At 41.9% G+C, this 24,749-nt stretch overlaps 1 protein-coding gene and 1 long non-coding RNA gene across 4 annotated transcripts in view; one reads left to right on the top strand and one right to left on the bottom strand.

The window, feature by feature from the left end:
* The first annotated feature begins 324 nt into the window (after positions 1–324).
* LOC143843193 (uncharacterized) lies at positions 325–9,399 on the top strand. 2 transcript variants are annotated; one of them, XR_013233489.1, is made up of 3 exons: positions 325–481; positions 6,811–6,898; positions 9,325–9,399. It is a non-coding gene; the product is annotated as an uncharacterized LOC143843193 (long non-coding RNA). The 2 variants fall into 2 exon arrangements; XR_013233488.1 differs by having other exon boundaries at positions 9,295–9,399.
* SERPINE2 (serpin family E member 2) overlaps positions 5,541–24,749 on the bottom strand; it is a 32,352-nt gene continuing 13,143 nt past the window's right edge. Inside the window, exons 1-9 of one of the 2 annotated variants that reach the window (XM_077348895.1) lie at positions 17,539–17,557; positions 17,179–17,454; positions 15,104–15,331; positions 13,023–13,220; positions 11,329–11,527; positions 11,128–11,228; positions 9,886–9,972; positions 9,395–9,478; positions 5,541–6,175 (exon numbers count right to left, since the gene is read on the bottom strand). In XM_077348895.1, the coding sequence (XP_077205010.1) occupies positions 6,138–6,175; positions 9,395–9,478; positions 9,886–9,972; positions 11,128–11,228; positions 11,329–11,527; positions 13,023–13,220; positions 15,104–15,331; positions 17,179–17,434 (1,191 nt within the window). In that variant the 5' untranslated portion in view covers positions 17,435–17,454; positions 17,539–17,557 and the 3' untranslated portion in view covers positions 5,541–6,137. Of the gene's footprint in view, positions 6,176–9,394; positions 9,479–9,885; positions 9,973–11,127; positions 11,229–11,328; positions 11,528–13,022; positions 13,221–15,103; positions 15,332–17,178; positions 17,455–17,538; positions 17,558–24,749 lie in introns of those variants that run through there. The other variant, XM_077348894.1, reaches the window with a different exon arrangement.

Raw genomic sequence — 24,749 nt, 5'->3', positions numbered from 1 at the left:
AGAGGTTCCTCAGATTCAGATTTGTCGTGCCCCACAGATAAAATAGATTATTCCTCTTGGTGCTTGGCAAAAATGATTGTAAAGCAGCTATTAAAAGACCTCTTTAGTAATTCAAGTGGGTAGCTGTGTTGGTCTGAAGCAGCACAACAAAACAAAATCAGAGACCAGTGGCACCTTTAAGACCAACAAAGATTTATTCAAGGCGTGAGCAAGCACTCCTTTGTAATTGTTTGCATTTGTATCAGAACCAAAAATAATACATCATCATTCAAAGTACATTCACAAATAACCAACAGCAATAAAATTAGCTGTCTTGCACTGATCTTTAATCTATCAGGAAGCAGAATCACTGGCTGTACTGTGATCTAAGGAAGAAAACATACAAGGATAACCCAGGGACGTAGCCCTACTGGGTCTTGACTCTGCTAGCAACCCTCTAAGGCAGTAGCCAATCAGGAACTTTCACTGTCAGTCCCTGCAGGTAAGGCTGTGGCCCACGGTTACTCAGTGAGTTGCATGATTAAGCTTGGATTTGAACTGAGGCTCTCTAACCCTGGCTCAGTACTTGACAAGTGCAGTGTGGTTCTAGGAAACAATGGCCTGTGTGGTTCTAGGAAACAATGGCCTTTGTGATGCTATCATGAATGGAAAGACAGCATTTTACACAACTGATGAGTTAAACTGGGAGAGAATCTTTCTAGGAATAAACTGGATCACAAACTGTGGCTGTTAATAAATATCTTGTACTGATAGTCCAACTTAAGGCAAAGAACTCTTCCATTGAATTTACTAATGAAGAGTAACCCTAAACTTAATGGTGCTAAGTTTCATCAAACAATTGCTGGAGAACAATTTTTGAACAAGGTTTCTGCTAGTTACATAGTAGATTGTTTTCCCTTTGCAATTACAAAAAGAATGATTAATTGGTTTGGGAAATGGTTGCAGTGTGTGCATTATAATTATGGCAAAACTATTTTACTGCACAATGAAAAAATGGCCACAGAAAATCAAGAAAATGAAAGTGTACTTCTGGGTTGTCTATTCTGGACTGAACAGTTTGAACCCAGTTCAGGTAAAAATGTCCACTGTTTTGAAATGTTGGGGGAAGTCATGCCAAAAAGCTTTCTCTGCATAAAGCCTAAGAATTCTAGAACCTACATTATAATTGAAAATTCTGGCCGGACCCAGAGATCTTTTGACATAAGGATAGTGGAACACTGTTTCCCAGGGTTGAGGAACCTGTGTAGAAGGACAGCTGTATCTTTTTTTATTTACTTATTTAAACATTTATATCTCAACTTTCTTTGTGGTTCATAGAGGCTTATAATAGTTGAAAACATTTTCTTTTAAAACCAGAAATAGCAAATACCAAATCTCTCCCCTTAAAAGATACATGCAATTCAAACACCATCAAAAGCCCTGGAAAGCTGACAGGCCTTGTAGAGCCTCCTGAAGATCACCAAGAAGGCACACAAGGACAGGTGGAAGATCTTGCCAATAGCAGAGACATTATCAGAATGGTGGCTGCCTTTGTTTTCGCATAGAGGAAAATATCTTTAAGAATGAGAAGGTTATGTGGCATATAATCATGCCTTCAGAGGAATTATACAAAGGCGGGTCCCTGCAAGGACTTGCAGGGGGCATCATGTTTTCTCCTCCCGTTACTTCCTCTGAAAGTGCCCATAGATTCTCCTTTTCCTGTTTTCATCTTCCTACCCACACACCTTGAAAGCCAGGGTGGTGTAGTGGTTAATATCTGTAGACTAATCTGGAGAACTGGGTTTGATTCCCCATATCGCCTCCACTCTCAACCCCACCTACCTCGAGTGGAGAGAGGAAGGGAATGTGATTTGTAACAGGGGTCATCAACCCCCGGTCCGTGGCCCGGTGGCAGGCCGCAAAGGCCCGGTACCGGGCCGCCGCCAGCCACGCCTGCCTTCCCCCGCCGGCAGCAAGAAGGAAGGGAAGAGGCAGGCACAGCCGCCGGCATGGCGGTGACGCAAACGCGCATGAACGCAGTTGCTGCGCATGCGCGTTAGCGCCACCTGGTGGCAAAAACACACATGCACGGCAATTGCGTGTGCGCGTTTTCGCAGCACCCGGGCCGTCAGCTCTTCCCTCACTCCGTAGGCGGTCCCTGACCTGAGAAAGGTTGGGGACCGCTAATTTGTAAAACGTGTGTTGCCACCAGAGGAGGGGGGAACAGATCCAGGACTTGCTAGAAGTCATCTCAGTTTCCTTCTCCCATTATTTCTTCTTTTGACTCCCTGAAAAGCCCATAGCTTCTCTTTTTCCTACCTTCCACCCTTCACCAGTGAACCTACATTTCTCCCATCTGTTTCTCAATCTTCTTCCCCTTCCCAGAAGACTCCACCTGGGGAAACTGTGACCCAGTTATATGGTGCCAGCTGCTAGGTTGGGCCCAGTTGTACAATAGGGAACTTGCAAGGACTTGCTTCACTTCTCTTTGCATCCAATGCCCAAACTATTTCCTCTTGGCAGCCCTTGTATCCTCTCCCTTTTCCAGCTTCCTTCTCACCAACCACCCTTTTCTCTCTCCCCCATCTTCCTCTATACCATACTTTTCTTCACAATGAGGTTCCAAAGGAGCTTATAACATTCTCTTCTCCATTTTATCTTCAAGATGTAACTGGCTCAAGGTAACCCAGGGAACTTCCACAGCAGAAGAGTGCTTTGAACCTACTCCTACTAGAGCCTCCTCTGAACCTCTCTGCCACACTCGCTTTCATAGGGTGGCTGCTATTGAACACTATCAAGCCACCAGGCCTGGCTGAGTCACACAAGTCACTTTGTGGCTGCGGCCAGGCCTGGACCTTACAAGGCCAAAACAGGCCTGGAAAGGGTCCTTTCCTTCCCCCCGCTGCTTTTTACTCACAGAAACCATTTTGTTATGGCTTAAAGGTGGAACAAAAACACAACTGTGCTTGTTATGAAGAGTAAAAGTGTAGCAGCTGCTCCTTTATTCTTAACAATTCAATCCTGGAGGTATTCGTGTGCAGGCATTTCAACCTTGCTGGGATTCCTGTCTCTCTTTTCAAACCTGGAAAATAAACCCTGAATACCCAAAGCAGGACAATCTTTCTCACCATCCTAACATGGTGACATTGTGGGAGCGGCTCTGAAACAGCAACATTCCTTAGCCAAATTCTCAAGCCCTTCTCTTTCTGGGTCACCACACTATCAAGTTGTTCTGTTTGTCCTTTCAATGGAAGATCATTCCAGTGAGCTTAGCATGTATGACATTTCTGTACTGCCCTGCCTCTGAACCTCAAGGTGACTAATAAAAAGCAAGCTACAATCTACCATTTCCAGGTCTCAGCTGTTGCCTTCCAAAATCCCACTCTTATTGTCCTGGAACGTTTTTCAATTTGCTAAGCTAACAAAGGTGACACTGTGCCCCAGATAAGTTACCACCAGTAACTTAATCTTTCAATGCATGTTTTATTATCCTATTCCTTCTGGTTGTATGTTCATAGCTTTATTGTTCTGCTTATAGTAAACACTGATGTTTTGTGGTTTGGTTCAAGAAAGCCTCTTTTTTTCTTGCTTTATATTTTTATTTTTCCGTTCCTAAGGCAGCAAAACTCAGGTTTTAAAAAAGAAATCATCCTGGAAACACTCTTCAGTTATCTAATGACAAAAAAATTCTGTGATATGTGATTTGTCCGTAAGAGGGCACTCTAACCAATTTTCAACTGCCATCCTCAGAAAGCTTCTGACATCAGGTTTTAACTCGCTGAAGAGGTATATGAGGACTGCATTAAAATCATGCCAGTTTAAAAGAACGTAAGACAGGGATCAAATGTCAGCCTGCATGGCTCCCATTATGAATGTATATATGACATCTGTTACAGAGTATTCCATACTGCCAGGTCATGCACCCAACCTGGATAGCCCAGGCAAGCCGAATCCAGTCAGATCTTGGCAACTAAGCAGGGTCAGCCCTGGCTAGTTCTTCCAAAAGTGACCTCCGAAGAATACCAAGTTGTGATGTGGGAATGGCAAACCACCTCCAAATATCTCCTGCCTAGCAGCCAGACAATCTTAGGATCTCCTGACTATATTACATGCATCACACAATAAATAAATAGACCTGATACAAGGGGACACATCTATCCCTCAGCAGTCCTTACTATGTAGCCTGTCATGGAATAACAGGATCATTGCAGTGGTATAGCTAGAGCAGGGGTAGTCAAACTGCGGCCCTCCAGATGTCCATGGACTACAATTCCCAGGAGCCCCTGCCAGCATTCGCTCCTGGGAATTGTAGTCCATGGACATCTGGAGGGCCGCAGTTTGACTACCCCTGAGCTAGAGAGACCATTGTACAAAATCTCCGTCTTCATTTGGACGTGAAGCAGAATCTGCTTAAAGGGTATGGGGAGTCATTGCTAACAAGTGTCTCAACTCACACATATATGCATGGGTCTTCCCTCCTCCATGTCTCCTGTAGAGATCTCTGGAGCACAGCCACTTTCCAGAGGCACTTGGGCTGCTTTTTGATAGCTGAGGTTTAAGGCAACTGCTATATACGCACTTTGATTTTTAACATGCTGAAAACTGAAGTCCCAAGAATGGAAGAGGATAAAACTTGAATATGCCCTAATATTAAAAACAAGTTGCAAAGCATCTTCATCACTCATTCTGAAATATCAAGTGAAGTGGGGCTAGTGAGTATGACATTATCAGGGCTTCAGGCAGATAGGCAGAAGTCACAGCGGCCATTTTGTATATAAGCCCTGGTTGCTGCTTCCAATTCTATCATTTTTGTAACACAGCAGCATTATTTCTTAAACATGAAAATTTAAATGAATCCCAATCAAATACAAAAGGATAATGAAATCAGAGCCAATATTTAGGCTTTAGCTTGTCAAATTAATCGAGCTTAATCAAGACTGGAGAAAACTACACAGAAGGTGAGCTCAGCTTGTATTTTTCAAGCCCATTCCAAAAATACACACATATACTAACATATTTAATGTTATTCTATGCGTGAACAGCCAGAACCAACTTGATTTTATGGTGAGCCAGCATTTATGAACATGCGGACCTAGAATTATATAAAGAATTGTCCCGTCTCATTCATGTGGCAAACAAGAACTATCAGCAGATATGGACTCCTTTCAAGATCTGGGACTGCAAGAATTAATCTGAAAATATTGGAGCGAGAGAAGGCACAGCCAAAGTTTCTCTCTCATGCAAGTAGGATGTCACACTAGTCCTAAAACAGTGTTGATGAATTTAGAGATTCTTTAAAGAGATGCTAAACAATAACTTGCAAGGGTTTCTGGCATCTGATACATCTATTTCAAGTTACCTGCACACCCAGAGAAACATGTGGCATTTCCAACTCTTCCACAGAGATGTAAGGCAACAAAATCATTCCTGGCAAGGAAACTATTTACAACATGAGAAGTACTAAAGTTCCATCAAGCCCGAGTGATCTTCCATTTGGCAGCTTTCACTTCCCTTGAGGACAATGAAAGAATACGTTCCAACATCACACTGATGCAATGCCATTTCCAATAGTTCATACTGCTTTTATTTCTTTTCCTTTGTACAAAAAAATATAAAATTTAAATCCATAGAAAGTGTATACTAGCAATGACAAGTTTACATTACAACAATGCAAAGGCATTAGCCGGGACATTAGTTAAAACAAGTCTCAGCAATACATGCAACAACACAAAATAAAAATTGCTAAAGCTTTTAAATTTTATTTCTAACAAAGATGCCCCACCAACCATTTCATGGACAGCAGTAGTATTAGTAGGGCAAGGTTCAAACCAAAAGTAAAAAATAAAATAAAAAATGTCCCTTTAGTTCCAACTTGGTTAAAGACTTCTCAAATCACAAAATACATAGACCAAAACAGAATTTCAAAAGTTGTTAGCACAAGGAACCAATCAGTAGTTTTAAGAATCTTTAAACTGCTTTGAAAAAGTTGTTCCCACCCCCTGCACACACAAGAAATCAGCTATTTCAGATTTCTTCTTCAAAGCTTAGTTGACCAATCACACTCAAAAACTAGTTCTTAGCCAAATGATAGTGTACAAAAATATTTAACAGAAGAGCCTCAATCTTTATTTGCTTCAACAGAAAATTTCTTCCCACATTCAAGGTTTGTTGATTTGTCCCATAAACAAAACTGCACCTGAAAAACAAGAAAGCATTATTGAAGATTTTGATTATGTCTTGCTTATAAAGGGTATGCGAGCCTTAAAAAATTAGTGTCAGCTAGATCACTGAAGGATTTAAAATGATTAATCAAATCACTTTGACTCCCAGTGACTGAGTTAAGAGTTCATTGGGGCTATTTTGATCTGGAGGCATCGCTGTAAGCGAGAATACAAATGGTAGTTTCTGCTTATTGAAATGCAATCTTCTCACATCCTTCAATATTTCATTGAGCACTTATACGGATATTTGGTAACATGGACATTTATATTCAACTTGACACCGATAGTCAATTAAGCAAGAATTCCTTATGTATGTCAGGAGCCATACAACAAACTGGAGCTTTAGATAAATAGCTTTCATATCTCACCTTTTCCCTTAATTGGGTTTCCATTGTTCTCTCATCAGTTTTATCCTCACAACAACCCTATGAGGTAGGTTAGAGACTGGCAGTACGATGGACCCAAGGTCACCACCAGCAAGCTTCCATGGCAGAATGGTGATTTGAACCCAAGTCTCCCCAATCTTGGGCTGATACTCTATCCGCAACTCTACATCAGGTCCTATGGCTGATTATTCTATAAACCACTGTTGTTTCTTTCCTTCGTAAAGGCATTTCAACTAGAAGCCTCAGAGAGAATCCAGTCATTTCAGGGGGGCAATAAGGACAACTCTTGCACTTTGTTATTCGACATCAGAGGTACGATCTAGCTAAATTTAAACACTTAAGTCCGACACTGTGATTTACAAATGGTTAAATGTGAATGCATTAGACTCCCAAGCATTAATGGAATGCTGCTAAATACTCCTACTACGAACCCTGCACAATTTGGGCAGGTTTCCAGTCTTCCCCCGAAGGTAACAAAAACAAAGCACAACATAAACCAAACCCCTAAGAACAGCAAGGAAGAGACTAAGCAGTGTATTCTATACTTGCTACAGCAGCTCCCAGCTACTAAATCTGCAAAAAGTCAGGTAAAACAAGCCATTCTTAGATGCTGGCCTATGCATGGATCCAAACAAAGGGCTGTACATCTGGCAACAGCTATTCCAAGTTCTTAGCTAAAACATCACTAATTTATGCAAACATCTCAAAATGGAGACATTGTTGCTTAGTAGTGAGTCGTGCTTTGGGTGAAACCCCTCCCCGACGCATACAGATGAAGCTTGCTAAGTTTCCTTGTCCGGTCACCATCTCCCAGCTCAAAGCTGTTGACTCAGGACAATTGTAAAGAGCGAAATGAACTAACCTCGTGTAAGTCATACACAAACCGATTCTACCTTCCTTAAGTATGAAGAATGACAAGTCAAAACTGATAGATGCTATGGATATGATCCCCCACCCCACCCAAAGGAATCCTCATAGGCTTTGGTGGGTGGAAAGTGCCATCAAGTCACAGCTGACTTATGGCAACTCCAAAGGGTTTTCAAGGCAGAGAGACATTCAAAGGTGGTTTGCCATTGGCTGCTTCTGTATCACAGCCCTGGTATTCCTTGGAGGTCTCCCATCCAAATACCAACCAGGACCGCTGCTCACAGAGCACATCACAACAGCCTAGCCTAGTTAATGGGTCCAGGCCAATCTTATGTCCATCCAGTGCTCCCTGCCCCAACTTTGTCAATTAACATGAAAGTTGTATAAGTTACATGAAGCCCTTGCTCTTCCTACTATACAACTTTTTCCATGCATGGGGGCACTACAGGAACAGGATGTCTGGAGACTCCATTCCTTTGTAAAGCCTCTACTGCCTTCACTCCTCAATTGACGCCATTCAATAAGATTGGTGATGGCTTCTACTCTATTGCTTTTAGCATGGCTTACATATAAGGAGCCAGAAATCTCTCCATGCACTTGTTATTTACCTTCATATGGCATACACATTAGGAAGGCTGGAGGATGGGAAAGCAGCATCCCCAAATGGCTGGGCCAGTCCATTGGTTGACCATCACCTTGTCACTGGAGAATCATCATCAAAATAAGAGGCATACATAACAAGATGCTCCGAGTTCCAAAGAGTTCTCAATGTCCTCCTAAAAATCTATTTCCAGGTGTGCGGGGACGTGATTCTGAGCAGGACCACCATATGGGGTGTGGGGATTAAGTCTCCACCTTGCACTATTTTCTTTGGTGTGGGAAGGAAGGCTTAAACCATTCACCACATGCCATGGTCCTAATCAAAATTGTGCTCTGGCACACCAGAAACCTGGGGGGGGGGAGGGAATCTGTGAACTCCATTCAAGGACTGGGAGCAGTTCTATGTGTGATTTGGTAAAAGTGGAACATGGTCATGGGCTTGGTTACTAGAAGACTATGAAAATCCTTATCATGGGACTTCCTTCTGTGGCTGCAGGATTAGAAGACTGCTTAGTAGAGTGGGAGATGCACGTTCTGGCCCTACTATCTGCCTTTTTTTCTAATCAGAATTTGCTTTTGTCCCACTGCACCTTGTGGGGCATTTTGTATCATAGGATATTTTAACATACTAAAGATGATTCTTTGAAGATGATTTTATTTTCAGCTCATCTTTGATTGAAACATAAACAGAAAAGGGGAGAGGATTGGGGAGGTATAGCCTGGCCTGACGTTTTGCCAATGCATTTATTGAAAACGTGTAACCACTCACTTTCCATGTGAGTTGTTTTCTTGGGTTGGGAGAAAAAGAAGTGTTTTCCCTAAGCAGCTAGGAAATGTGGAGGCTAGAATATTAATTAGAAGAAAAATAGAGCAGAGAAGTGGAGCAAACAGAGGATATGTGTGTTTTGATGGCTGGCCAGTGCTCTTCTTCAGTACTGCATAATGCACCTTTGATGTCCTAAGCGGCCTATGTCTGGGGATGACTGCCAGGAGTCTTCTCCCTCCAGTTTTGGCACTTTTGCCTTCTGCACGCACCATATATGTAGATGAGCTAGCAAATATGCTGGCAGAACAGAGGGCCTGTCAGTTCCTGGCAACAACCCTTAAAGTGTTAAAATCCTGCACAGCTGCTGATTACTCTCTATTTCAGGGACGAAACCTCCTATGAATGATGTAGATTAGAGGAGTTTCAGGACCTCATTTGTTAAGGAGATCCAAAGTATTTGTCTTTATTGTTTTAGCTCCAGGCTTCTTCTGTCTCCTATTTGCAGTTTGCCAGACTAAGAATGAAGTCAACATGAAGCTGAGCAGGACAAAAAAAAAAAAAAAAGAACAGCTTACCTGTAGGGTTGTGTAGTATGAAGAACAGAAATGGTCTATCTACAACAAACCAAGGAGGTGATGATCTGGCTATTAAAATTGCAGCTGGAAGAAAGAGAAATACAATTATTAGTCATTCTGGGGTTTAAATCTAGACCCCTCTATTTTATAACATTTATGTTTATGGGGACTGCAATATAAAATAATCCCCCATCAGCAAAACTGATTAGCCTTAGACTATTAGTTTCACAAATGGCTATATGGTCAGTCCCAGTAGTTATTGTTACATTTCAGTTTTGTATCCATGTACCACAAGCTCTCGAGTGACTCTGGTCTCATGGAAGATTATTTTTCAGGTTCTAATGCCATGCAGGCGGCCTTGACAGTTCATGCCATTTAATTGCTCATGCCATTTAAACTGTGCTTTTGAATTCATAAAAATCATTTACAAGTAAGAAACATTGTAATTATTGTAATTGTTTCCTGCTAGCATAACCAAATCAGCTACTTACTTGTTGCTGCAGAAGCTTTGGTTCCATCTTCACTAACTTCAATTTTTGCTTTTTGTAAGATGTGAGATACATGAAGATTTTCTGTGCCTAATAAAAGTTTAAAAAATAGACAACAGTACATTTACCCAACATGTGTGGCACACACCTACAACACTCTTTGGAGAAACCAATTTCTTCTAACTGTACATACATTCAGCAAATACATATTTATGCAGCATGGCTTTACAACATGTGCCTTTATTCTTAGTAAGACACTCAATTTTCCCATATGCAGAAGGTGTTTACTATGTAACTGGAGAGCAATTTTTGCATTGATTAAACTGAGTAATAATGATTCAACAATAGCATCCAGCAGAACAGTAGTGGAAAGGTAAATGCATCTCTTCCAAATTTGGTGCTGCTACCACTGTAACACTTTCGATAGTGAGGTCTCTAGGTCCACTACCCAGATTCTGTCAAGCACTGCACCCACTGCACCGTTCAACTAACACTTTTTCATCACAACAAAGATGTATTTAGAGTGCTGTGGATATAGTTGCCAACATTTAGGTGGGGCTAAGAGTACTCAGAATTACAACTATCTCCAGACTATGAGGATTAGTCCTCAAGTAAATGGCAGCTTTTGGGAGATTCTACGGGATCACATCCCAGGTTCCTTCCCCACCCCACACTCCATCCTCCCTAGGCACCATCACTGAATCTCCAGGAACTACTCAAACTAGAATAAGTAGTCCTAGCAGGGGGCTAGGGTTAACTATTTCACAATCCTTATACCACTACATTTCTTCTTCATAATATTAGTTAAGGAGGAGGACAAACATCTGAAACCTGGCTGCTATGTTTGCAAAACACTGCATTTAGTTTGGATTTAAAGTTGTAACATCACTAGTGAAGCAGTTTTACACTATAGTTTGAGCTAGACTCAACATCAAACACATCTAATTATGTACTCAGCATAGCTTTGAAAGTGCTCTCCCCTACCCACCTCCATGTTAAACAAAGATTGTTTCTGGCTAAGTCTGTAGTTCAGCAGCTGTCTACTCCTAAGCATGTGTGCTGTAATGATGCAAAATGCAGTCCTTCACCATAAACTGCAAGGCAGTGCAGCACTGTGCTTAAGTCAGTAAGCTACATGCTTTACTAACAAAGGCCACAATTTCAAAGTAACCAATTAATTATTTCAACAAATTTAACACAAAAAAACCCTTAAAAGGATGACTACAGGACCAGAGAATAACTCACTCGTTATTTTTGCAAAGTTTGCTTTTGACTGTTCAAACATATCTCGAATGCCAAGCTCTCGGAGAGGTTCTTTCAAATCTGTTTCTACTTCTGCTGTAAACCTATAAAGAAGCAATGCAGAAGAGCCAAGAGTGAAAGCTGCTCGTCACTGAAGGTTCCCTGGAGAGTAATTTAAAAATGAAATGGAGAAGCAGTACATACTTTGGTAAAATAACCTGCACTCTCTTCTGAACCATGGTTGACATCCAGCTCTGTATAGTTTTTGTGCTAATATGAGGAATAAGAGCAGACAAAGGCGTTGTGCTTTCTGTGGGCAGGGCAATTAGCATGCTGATGCTTTCCCCATGGTATGGCAATTCAATGATATTGTACCACAAGTCATTTGGTGTACTTGTTGTACCTAGAGAAAAAGGAAAGGAGTTGAAGGGGATAAAGATACAAAGAAAACACTCAGCTTTATGTCATCCTGTGATAGCAACTGATGCCTTAGTATCTCAGTTATCTGAAAGTAGGCAAGCGGTAAGTTCCTAAACTTCCTTATTGGGACAGAACTTAAATGGCTGTCTTCAATGGTGATTGAACTGAAAACAAAAGCATTCAGTTGTTTTAAACCACAGTCAGGCAGCAAAACTATTTCCACATACTATTCTAGAATTGTCAAATCCATGTGTTGTAGCTCTCATCTATAGCCAGTGATAGTCTTATGTTTTTTTTTTTTAAGCTGCTACTTCAAGTTTTTTCTGGTCAAAGATGTTCAAGTGAACCTCTTCCAGATGCATTCTCATGGCATAGACTGCCTTGCTCTAAAGAAATGCATTTTTGACCAAGCTTCTTTAATGATTGCAGTAATAAAAATACATTATTGGAAACTCAACTCAAATCAATGGGGAAGTGGGATTAAACCAGAACTAATGCTCAGATGAACACTATTTTTCTTGAAGTGTCTAAAGCCTCCAAGCCTGAAGCAGATCCACCACATGCTCTCATATACAAGAGAAGTACTATAGGCTCAAAGCTTGGATGTAACAGCAGCAAACTATGGTTTGCCCTGAGAATGAGCCAAGTGTTCACTAGAGATCCCTCAATTCATCGCACACAGCAAGATCATCTCATTATTTGAGGGTTTGTGGCACTCCGTAGCTTGTAGTCCAGCATCCAAATTGGCAAGCTACAGTTTGCAGTTGCCCTGCAAACCAGGATTCCAAACGCCAGCTTAGTTGCTGTTTAGGAGCCTGGTTTGCAGAGCAAGTACAAGTCCTAGCTTATCAGAATAGATGTGGTGGTGGGGCTGGTGTTAATGTACCAAGTACTATCAAGCTATAGCTGACTCATGACAACCCCATAACCAGTACTGGCAAACTACACTTTGATGTGATTCTAGAAATAACAAATCATCTCAAGTATACAAAAGGAGAATGGTCACACAATAAATCTGCAGGTTTGAACCATACTTAATTGGCTTTAGCTACAATGAGTTGGGAGTACAATGAGCAAGCTTCTGGGTGTATTTGTATATGTTTCCCTGGTTTCCTTAGTTTGCAGTTTCAAGGCACTGGGAAACAGCAGCACACAGGTACAAGGCCTTCTGCTTTAAGGCTGCAATCCATAACAGAATATACAGAGGAAGGAAGAAAGCTCAGCATTTCTGCAGAGCATCCCCCCAAGTTATAGCCTAAAGGTCTGTTAGCTGTTAAGACTGTTGGAACCTTCTCTCTTCTTACCCTACATTTAACCATTGTTTATGCATTATTCACCAAGTGAGCAATAATGCAAAAGGTAATTCTCTGTTTTGTCAATTGCACAACTTAATTTCCCTCTCAATCTTTGAAGAGAATTCCAGGCAAACAAGAACAAACATTTAATACTTCTGTAAGTCAAGAAAGTTTTGAGCATACCACATCGGAATACAGAGAGCTGAGCCAACATAGGTACTTGGTAAGTCTTTCCATCAGCTCCATTAAAGGCTCGCTTTTTTGTATTTTCTGGTTGAAAACGGGATTTCCACAGTCCTTTAAAGTATATCGCATTCACCAACACCAGCCTGGTTAAAGCACTATCGATAGCATCTGGCGATAAGAGACCATTGATCATGCCTATATGAAACAGAGGAAAAAGCAAAATAACCCTATGCATCACACACAAAAATTAAGCATGAAGAGGAAAGGGAACAAAAAGAAATGAAACATACTTGGATACCAAATCACATTAACCCAAATATGAAACAAACTGAAACGTTAATGAGAACGTTATTTTACCAAAGCTTCCAGACAAAATGGCAGGATGGTGTGGGGGGAATCCGTGTGTGTGTGTGTGTGTGTGTGTGTGTGTGTGTGTGTGTGTGTTAGGATCCAACCTAATGACTAGTCAGTAAAAGCCACCCTATGTCAACAAGTATTATAGCAACTTCAAACTACTCTGAAGTCCTGGCTGGTTTGAATTAATGTGCCTCCAGCAGGTTTCTCCTTTGTCTATCTGGAGATCTGTGCTGTTTCATGGCCGTATGTAGTCTAGGTCATGTGTATATGAGGAACTGCCTCTCCCAAACTGTTTCCCAAATAATGGTATGCTCAGCAAATGCCAACTTGCTGGTGATCCCTGATTCCAAAGAAATCCAGTTGATCTCAAACCTGTTTTTTGAAACCAACGTGTAAATAAATAAATATTGTGTTAATATACAATTCCTGTTTCAGAGAACTCCATATTCTATTTGTTTCCATATTCTAAACGTATCTCACAGCGACCAATTCAAAAGAACACGTAGTAACTGAAAGGGAAACCTGGATCCCCCACCCCCCTGTCACATGCAACCATGGAAGATGTCAAGAACCATGAGAGGTTCATTAAAAAGTGAGTGCTTTTAAATGCTATTGGGAAACAGGAGCTTTATGCTGAAGCAACTGTTAAAAGGAATGGAGTTTTTGTGGAGATTAAGAGAAATGGGGACATCGTTTCAGTTATGAGATGTAAAATTTAATCCAGAGATTAACTCATACACTAATAATGTACAATTGTACATTAACCCCCTTTCTTCTCTCCATTAACACACCCTTATCTGGAATCATTTTATGAAGTTACTGTGTCCTTACAGCGAGAATGTAATCAAGAGGCTCCCGGGTCTTAAAGTAAAACTTTTGTTAATTCCACAATTTTGCAAGATGATCTTGGATATTCTAAAATAGTATGGTCATTAGATATCAAAACACATGGAGGTTAACCAATAAACTCCCTGGTCCAGTCTTTTTGAAACTTTGCGGGGAGGGAGTGTGTTTTGAGCAGAGATACCAAAAGCGACACTGAAACTCTACCTTTTAGAAAATCACAGCCACCCACCCCCAATAGCTTACCCATTATAGGCTACAATGGTTCCCATAGGCCAGGGTGGCCAAACTGTCTCTCCGAGTGTCCATGGACTACAGTTACCATGACCCCCTGCCAATATTGGAGAGCCACAGTTTGGCCACTACTGCCACAGGCTATAATTGAGCAGAAGGCATTTTAAAGTGTTGAAGTTCCTTAAAATTCATTCATGAAGCTGCAGCTTCATCCCAGCACTTAAAGGGAGAATAAGCATAGTTTATCCTGTTTTCCCAGAAAACACCAAAAACTGCTATGGTATTTTTTGCCTATTTTTCCAGCTCGGATAGAGTGGAATGCACACCCCTAGTGGACACCAACAAGAGCAGAGGTGGGCATATGATCCGGGAGCCAGGGCTGGGGAGGTAATAGGCAAAAGGAAGAACCAGGTGGCAGGGGACTAAACATCCAGGATGATCAGGCGGGAGCCCAAGCAAGGGGACGAAAAACAAACAGGTAGGTCAAGAAGCAGAACTGGAACAACCGCAGGTGAGGAATAACACAAACACAGTCAACATATAAAACGCCTTATAAGGTGAAAAACATAAGTCTACTTTAACACTCTAAATTCCAGCTAAATGGAAGAAAATGGTGTTTAAGATAATGTTTTTGTATCACGTACCCTTAGTTGCATTTTTAACCCACTGGTTGATGGTGTCACAGGCAGCATTTGGTTCCATGAAGTCCACACTCTTGACACCACACTGAAACACATCATTGTTCCGTGAAACAAAAGGCACTTCCATTTTCAAACCACTTTTTGCAAAGACTGCATTTGCAAGTGTCACAGCATCTTTATTCTTCTTGGACACTATAGACCTGTTTATCTTCCTGAGTACTTTACCAACTCCTGTTTGAAAAGCAAACAAAGACCCTTTATCAAATGAATAAAGATTAATGTTACCTTTTAAAATAAGCAGAAGCAACCAAGAAAAGAGCAAAATTGCATTTTGAGTACAGAAAGCTGTGATCCAAAGCACATTTAACTTGGCTCCCATTAGGCTAATGAAACCTGGTTTCATGTAAATTATTTTAATTTACTTTATCCAATCTCAGACCAGGGCAAAGATTATATCTGTACAAAGACACCAAGTATAAAATTCATGCTCAAACTTAGGAAAAAGTCTTACAGTGTGGTCTTCCACTGCAGCCACTTCCTCAGCATTCTCCCTCCACAACAACTTTACGCATGTAACAGATTGGAAACTGCAGCAGTGACAGATGCTCTTGGACAAGTCACCAAACCAAGTGAACATTATCCAACCACCTTGGCCATGGAACTACACACGCTCTCAGAAGTGTGCGGAACACTGCCAAGTTGGGTCAAGCAGCTTTGTGTGTTGTCAAAGGAGATCCACGTAAAGATCCTCTAATGGGTGGTTAGGCTGGCTTACTAGGACAGGTTGCCACATTTCTTGAGTTACATTAATATACTCCAGGGAAAACAGAATTTCAGTGTCCTGAGAGGCTGGCTCATCTGTTCCACATAATGTATTTCTGGTAAGGCCTTGGAGGAGGAGCGTGTCTCATGGCTTAAGTGCCACTCAGTGCTTAACACCCACTCAGGGCGGCTGTCCCGCCCCTGAGTGCCTCCTCCTCCAACTGGCTTGCCTGTCTGTCCAGGGGCACCCAATCGCCTTCTGTCCCCCACCCCTGACCACCCTCTCCTCCTTCCACTTGCCTCTGAGGCTGCAAATCCCTGCCATGTGAGAGCTGCCCCTGTCAGAGAGTTCCATAACAGCTACTTGCATCCTTTACAGGTCCTGGGGGGAGGGAGAGGCCATCTGCAGAGTTCTCCCACCCCACCCAATCTAGCACCCCTTGTATTCCTGAATGCAACGGGCTTGGCCCCCAGTGATTTATATAAAACTCACGGGATTCCAATATTCAGGTATTTGGGGTTTAGAGAGGGAACCAGCATATACAATGTATCTTAAAAAGAAAACAGAAAAGCAAGCAGGAGGGCAGAATTCTCATGGCGCACACACTTTAAGGGAATAATGAAGTACGTTCTGTATAGTGCAAGCATCCTGGAACATGCTCAGAAGCCACAATTGCATTTGCACAACTACTCAGCAGGATTTTTTTTTTTAAACCAAGGTCTATTAAGCCTCCGTCAGAGGAGAAGCTCAGGGCGGGGAATGAAACTCTGCTGCCTGGCAATGTCAGGAACACAGCCTGACGGAAGCAAGAGCTCTCTCTAGAAAGGCTGCAAAGGTTGATACAGAAGAATCGAAAGCTATATGAGAGCCAAACAAATGGGCCAGCTGTTTTAGTTGTCACTAAGCCCCGGGATATTTTATTGAACGACATCTGAAGACATGTAATAGAGGCTGTCAGCCCCACACAGAGAAACGTTTCATGCTTCCCACACAGCCCTGGCAATAGAACTCCATCCTATTTGCTCGGGAAGCAGGAGGACAGTCCTTGTGAAGCTCACTGTGTTTAGCATCAATGCTGAACGCTGTGGCCAAGGATGCCTTCTGGTACAAGAGAGACTGCCGCACCATTTAATACTGCAGTAGGCCAAGATAACTGGTTAGTGTTTCCAAGCACAGTGACTACTGTTCTTGCAATAGGCCAGTCTTTGTAAAACTATATCAATCCACTAGAACTTACCTACCCTGTGATTTTCCACAAGCAGAACACACAGAGACCCCCCCCCACCAAACCCCATCACAACAGCAGAGAACTGACCATTGACGTTGTATCTCATCACTGTCGTCAGCTGTTTTTTTGTCTTGCCATCAGCGCCCAGCTGGAGCATTCCGAGAACTGATGCAATTCCATGGGGAGACACGACGACGTTATCCTTCGGCCTGGTTTTGACCAGTTGGTTAAAAACTTGGATCCCAATGTCTGAACCCAGTTCTTCAAGAGACAGGGGGTTCAGCTGGAAGCATGTGCACATGGATGTCAAGGCAGCAAAGAGAAGGGGGGAATGCCAGTTCATGGTTCCGGCACAGAAGCAACCTGTAAAAGCGAGAGAGAAAACAAGAGTCTAAACAAAAAAAGGAGGTAATGGTCAAATGAACATTGATTCTACAAGGTACTTACTTGTGGCATCTGTTTGTCACCTGAAAGACATGGTGCTTTAGTGAAGCCAGTTTAATCACCTCTGAGAGCCTTAAATTCAGCACTCTTGTGATGTGAGCCCTTAAGAAGTAGAAAGGCTGCCAGTGCCATTGAGTCATGCCACTATTTTAGGATGTGGGCAAAATGCCAGTAGGATGTAAAGCAAGGCCAGATTCTATACATGCAATACTTAAACCACAATTGCAGCTAAAGCAGAGAAGTAGCTGGCACTTTGCACTGCCACATAATATACATGCAAGTGTATAAAGAAAACATTTTTTTTAAAGCCACACAAACTCCTGTATACCAGAAATAATACAGCATACTGAAGTGAAAATCATAATCTGCATTTTAGCATACACTTCTGCATTGATCAAAATGTAACCCTATTTATAATCTTGTGGGCTTCTAGAAAAATAAGGCAAGCTCCTTTTGTCCTCACAATATAGGAACCTATAAACTATATAAGGAGCTAATTAGATCTTGAAAGCACTGACAACGAAAGTAAACTTACAGTTTGCCTTCTCAAGTGATTGGGTGCTTGGTCGCCCCCCCCAGCTCAGATCAAAAACCTTGGTTCTATGTCCCGTAACCCAGGGGTAGTCAACCTGTGGTCCTCCAGATGTCCATGGACTACAATTCCCATCAGCCCCTGCCAGCAAATGCTGATGACCTCTCTAGTTCAGCATCTCTTCTCCTCCCTTCACCATGTATGCTCCTTGGTTTAGTGGTTAAGAGAGGCAGCCTTTAATCTGGAGAACCTGGCTTGATCCTCTACGGTTCAACATGCACTTAAGCCAATCACAGTTCTCTCAGAGGTCTCTCAGCCTCACCTACCTTGCAGGGTGCCTTTGAAACTCCTTTTAGTAGTAAATAGTGGGGTACAAAAACCCAGCCCTTCTTCTCTTCCTTGCTACTTACTGCAACCAAACCCATCAGGTAGCAACAGGTGCATACGTTCTGATCTACTTCCTTGTGTGTGTACTGGTCAAAAGCTACCTGAAAGGGGCCCGTATTTCATTCCTTCCACTGGAGTGGAAGGCTCTTTGCTCCCTATTACTTCCTTCCAAGTGAAAACCTGGAGAAAACTTCAAAGTGAGTTCTGTAAAAAGGTATGCAGCAGCTGGTTGCCAAGGTCTCCTCTGCTTCCACCCTTAAGTGACTTGGGTGAAAAAAGCAAACACTGCTGTCCATGGCAGCTACTTCCCTGTTTTACATACCACCCCAGCTACCACTCCAGAAATTGTAAGATGTCCATGAGAACAGGAGGAGGGCAATAGGATGGAGCAAAGGGAAGGAGGCCAGGCAGACAAAGCTTTGCTTCTGTACAGCTGCAACACTACCCATCCAGTGAGGCATCATCACAGCTCTGGACCCTGCAAATGTACCACTGTGGCTTCTCCCTGCGCCCTCAGATGGGATGGTCTAATCTCTGCCGACTATATTTATGTTTAGGAACTGGGGTGCTTCGAATATTAAGTTAATTGCCTGGCTGAAGTCAGTCTCGTGGTCATTTGCAACCTAGCAGAAAATAACACAATCACGACTATCCAATGTTTCAAAATGTATCATTACAAGTAACTGATAAGAAAGTTTCTCTTTGGTCAGATCTTAATGAAGACGTCCTGTCAACTGTCCAATCACTGGAGCTACGTAGAAAGTGCCAGAGCTGCCCTCCATAAGTAAAGGGCCATAATGAGTTGGAAAGCTAGCAACTATGGAAGAATTCACATGACCTTAACGTGAACTTCCATATGAAAGAAATAGAACAATTTCCCACCTCACTTTTATAGTTTCCTACACAAGATATAGTTAATATAACAACAAATCTCATGCTACCCTCTCCGTACCACAGAACCATCAACAACAGAGAGCTGCACACACAGGAAGATGAAAGTTGTTGTTTTTTTTTAAAGAAAGAAAAACGCCAGTCAAAATGGGGAGCAGTCAGGAGCAGCAATATGGATCTGGCTAAACACAAGTGTGGGAGATAAAGCATCACTGCTTGAAAAGATACAAAAAATCTTGCCAGATCAAGGTGAAGATTTCAGGAAGGTGTCTGTCATATGTGATTCTTGCCTTCATCCAAAGATTAATTTATTGTTGATCATCCACAGAGGGTGGAATATGAGATTTACTGAGCTGTCAGGCACAGTTCGGTCAGTAACAAAAGACTAATCCAAGACCACAACAATGAAACTGGGAGCATTCCCTGAGCATCTGGGCTTTAGGTGTCTGGCAGTGCCAACAGACATCATCATCATCATTATATTAGATTTATTAATTATCCTCAGCAAGACCTAGGTAGCTCAAGTTAGTAGGATACCACTGTACTCATAGCTGAGTTTTCTGTTGAGTCGGCCTTAAACATACAGGGAAGCAGATTTAACTGTCATTTAACTGTTTTGCCACTGGTACAAGCTGGATTGAGTATTCAGTTCTGGGATGGATAAAATCTAGTTTGCTTTGTCTCTTAATAAATTGTATATAATGACAGTATAAGGAGAATTTCTGAGGACAGGAATAGATTTTTTTAAATCCCAGAAAGAGACCGGAGAGTTTTAACGGAACGTACTGGCAGCTAGCTATGACTGAGAGATTAAACTCTGAACAGAGCATCACAGGGTTTGAAATCACCCTCCCTTCCAATCAACAGAGTCAGGAACTTTAGACTTCTAGATGTCCACGGTTTCCAAAAGACATGCTTGTTCCCTATCTTGGGGTTTTTCCAAATGATTAGATCCTTGTGCGTGAACAGGACAGCTGAGTGCTAATCAGATGTCAAGCTAACCTGCTGAAATGAAACAAGGTTACTTATTTTTTATTTATATTTGGACCTATAGGCTGCTTTTCTCCAATAGCTCTCAGGGAGGCTCACAGCAATTGATTAGAAACCCACTCAGTTAGTGCTAAAACTACATCATCTTAAATCGTTAACAGTCAAATTTCCATATTGTGCCTAGAAGCCAAGCAGAGAAATGGAGTGCTGGTTACACCAGGCACAGGATCCAGGAGTCCAGCTGGGGAGCCTTTTCTGATAGCAATGGTAGTCTTTGGTCTAACCAAATGCCTCGGGGAATAGCGCCGTCTTACAAGCCCTCTGGAACCTTAAAAGCTCCAACAGGGCTCGTACCTTTGCCAGCAGCTTATTCCACCAGGTCAGAGCTATGGCAGAAAAAGCCCTAGCTCTGGTCAAGGCCAAGGATCACCATCAAGTTGAAATTTGCTGACCACAGAGCTCTCTCGGGGGGGTATATTTGGAGAGCTGGTCCCCCATGAGGTTACATACCTTATGGAAATTGCCCTGTAGAGTGTTTGGGTGCCAGCTTTCACAATGCCTCAGTAGAACTTGAGGCCTAGCTGGGATCAGTGAAACAGAAACTATCCTGATGACAATGTAGTCACTGTCAAGCATCTTCCACACCCAGCAGCAGCTGTGTGGGAGTTAGTTTTCCATGGTGCCGTTCCACATAACATGCCAGTTCCAGGAAGCAAAGACAGAATTAGCCTTGCCCACATGCTTGCATTACTTAATGGTAGCCCTCCAATTGCCTGGGGCAGCAACACAGGACAACTGCCCCAGGTGCTGATGCCGAATGACACCCCAGATCCAAGAAAGTGCTCCTGTTCTCAAAAAGTTGTTAACTGTTTGGCATCAGTATTCTGACATTCTGATATGAACAAATAGTTCCGACAGGATCCTAACTGCTCCATCGTATTTAAACCTTCCTTTCAGAGTTTTATACTTCGTGAAGTCATTTTCTGAACTTTGGGACAATATAAACATGAGTGAATTACATGCCATGTCACATGCTACCAGTTCAGCCCAGAACCCAAATTCAACTGATATGGGTGAAGAGATTGGGGGGGAGGCAGGGGAGAGAACACGCACACCAACTTTCTCCACTCTACAACACAAGCCCTGACCTGTTTTGATGCTATCACTCCCAGTAGTGATTCAATAGTACATCATAAAAGATTTAATATAGGTGGGGAGAAGAGTCCAAGCTTTTATGCAACAGATGACAATGTAAATAGTATCATACATCTCTTCAAGAACTGGGTAGCAATATGAAGCAAAGATCCAGGCTGGGGACAAAACCCTTGCCCTATGAATCCTTGAAATAAAAAGGGTCAAGGACAGGCATTCCTTTGTTCATATATTACAAGTCAACCAGGCAACGGTAAAGTAGACTGACGTTTAGATGAAGCTGTCAAATATGCTTTACTTGCTGGCAGAGGCTCATGGGAATTGTAGTCCATGGACATCTGGAGGACCACAGGTTGACTACCCCTGCTCTATCCTGCTTAAATAACACCTCAAAGTATTGTAAAGATAAGCAGGAATGCTCACAACTTTTGGTTACAGACCAAGAAAAAAATTTTTTACTTGAAGCTAGGCTTGAAATTACCATCTTATAGCGCATACATACATTGTTCTACATATATATAATATATGTAGTAAAATGTATGATCTTTTTTAAAATAAAGAATTAATTCACTGTAAACATTTTAAAAGGCGAGGGAAGTGCAAACAGCCCTTTAGAATTAAACGCCCACCCATGATTCTCCTAATGTTACTGTTAATTGTTATTTATATTATAAATGCGGTTTTGTTAGCTTTTGATGCTTTATTGAAAGTTGTTTTGATGTTAAAATCTGTATAATGTTCCATGTAAGTTATATACATGCCCAGAGCTGCAAAGAAATGGGCGGCATAGAAATCTAATAAATAAAAAAAAATAAAACCAAGAGCACAGTTGCAATAAATGCTCTGCTATTATTTCTACAAAGAAGCAGGAGATAAAATAGGAAGGTACATTGTGGAATTACCATCCTAAGTACGTGTACTCAACCAGGGCAGAAGGTTATTTATAAAGGGGCCTCTCTATATTATATCTCTGCCCTGAGTCACAATTATTGATTTTAAAACAATTTCAACTAGATCCAACTTTTTGAAATTATTAGTTCAAAGTCTACAGCTATTATGTACTTTGTAATTAACTACTGAAGGCCATTTGGGCCTATAAAATGTTATTATCAATTTGTAATAAATACAAGTATCTTTCATATAATTATTTTAATTTTGTATGCGGAGAATCTGAATGGTTAGGCATGTATAATTTAGTAACTCCATCCTGCGCACCTTCATAGGCTTCCAGTAAATCGCTAACCTTTACTACAAGCATAACCCATCTCATTCTTGACCTGTATCATGCAGAGCCTCCTAGCTATACTCTTAAATTTCCAGACATCTAAAATGTTTGCTCAGTGTATTTGTCGCTCAGGTTAAGCCTATAGCTATTTTTCTTTCAGTAGCACAAGAAGATTCTTCAATGTAATTGCACATTTATTACCACATTGTGCTTTTGTTTTGTTTTTCGTTGTTCTCTTGACTTTCTTTTCTTAGCAGGATCAAGGCTGACGAATCAGTCATCATCTAACATTCTTCTTGGACTTCAGGAACTAAGACCTAGCTGCTAAAGACAAGGGTGCCAGCACAGGAAGTATTCCCCCTAATCTCAGTTAAGTGAAAGACTGAAAATTGTCACTGTAAAGGCTGAAAAACAGACCTGCGGGCCACGTTGCCCTTTAAATCTATCACAACATAAAAACGTACAATTTTATGCTGACCACCAAAGATTTTATTTCTGCTGAATGTAGAAACTCATTTACAAGTTGAAAGGTGGCAGTTTTGCTAAACCTGGCATCTAAAAACTTGACATTTCCCAGCCCTTCAAAAGCCACAGTCATAACACCCACCCTGCAACTCAGCCCACATCCCAGTGTGATATGAAACCTACATGGTAAGGCTTTCAGTCTACGTAAGTGCTATCACAGAAGCAAGTGTGTGCTTAGGGAAACTGATTCTGTTTGCCTAGTGACCTGGGCGGAATCTGCTTTTTATCTCCAATGCCCACAAATTTTAAAAACTCCTCTACATCTCACTTGATTTCCATTATGATACATAGCACTTTACATTTTCCCTCTGCTAAATTTATGATTGATCCAGGGTGACACTACCCCCTCCCACAATATCCAGGAGTGGATATAACTTGCTACATTTGAGGAAACCGCTCCAAAAGCCCCAGTATTAAGTTTAGATCTCTGCATTTTGCCAGATTAACATCCTCCCCCCTCTTCCATGCTTCCAACACTGACATAGCATGGTAGCATAGCATCATCAGGGTGTCAGTTCAAAGACTGCTAGTTCCCGGTTGCCATTCGCTCACAAGATTTATTTTTGCCCTCCTTTTTTAAGTGACTGTGCTCTTGTCCAAAAGCCTACACTTCTATGTTCTGAAATTGTCTTTCCCCTCTCATTCCCCCCCCCCCACTTGTTCAGGAAAAGAAAAATAAACAAGCTACCCGGTGCTCCATTACCCCCCCCCCTTATTTGACTGTAGAGGAGATGAACGGCAGGAAATAAACCCCTCACCAGCCTTGTGCTCCTTCAATGCCAGATGGAGCTTTACGCAACCCACCCTTCCCCATCTTAGCTTCCCCAATCAAGCCGGAAGGAGAGAGAGCAGTCAGACAATTATTAAGCGTGGAATGCAACGTCTCTTTCAATTCAGGAAAAACAAAGGCAGAAGACCCGGGTTCAGATCAATCTGAATTCAGTAGGATTGACAACAGAAGAAAAAATGCAGAATCAGCCATGTTAGCAGTGCTTTTGCCAAAGCAGTTCTACATCTTAAGACAACATGGCCTGAGCTATATACAGTCTGCTAAAAATTCTTAGCCTAGGCAATGCAAATTCCACATCAAGAAAAGCTGGTTTCTGCATTACGCATAGATTACTCATACTAAACACACTCATATACTCTTGTATACATATTTTACATAATATGTTTTGAGCTTTCTAGTCATGAGGAAGGACAAGCAGGCGCCTTCTCCAACCATTAGAAATCCTGTCGGCTTCCCGACTCCCAAGATATCTGCAGGCTTTGACTGAGACCACTCTTGCCCCAATTTCAGCGAATGATATATTGACCACTTCACTGTTCAGATTAATTCAATGGCCACTAAAACCAGTTCCTTAACTAGTACCTGCCAGCCAACCCCTTAATACCTGCTGTAGATCTGCCTTGCTTAAAGCTACAAGTTTCACTGGATTCTACCTAGGCCTGATTTATATGTGTGGCCAGACCGATAGAAATAAGGTGCCAGAATGCTGAGGTAGGTTTTCT

The sequence above is a fragment of the Paroedura picta genome, chromosome 8, assembly GCF_049243985.1.
Source record: "Paroedura picta isolate Pp20150507F chromosome 8, Ppicta_v3.0, whole genome shotgun sequence".
NCBI lineage: Eukaryota > Metazoa > Chordata > Lepidosauria > Squamata > Gekkonidae > Paroedura > Paroedura picta.
The sequence above is the reverse complement of the archived record's forward strand: the minus strand, read 5'-3'. Positions and strand labels throughout refer to the sequence as shown.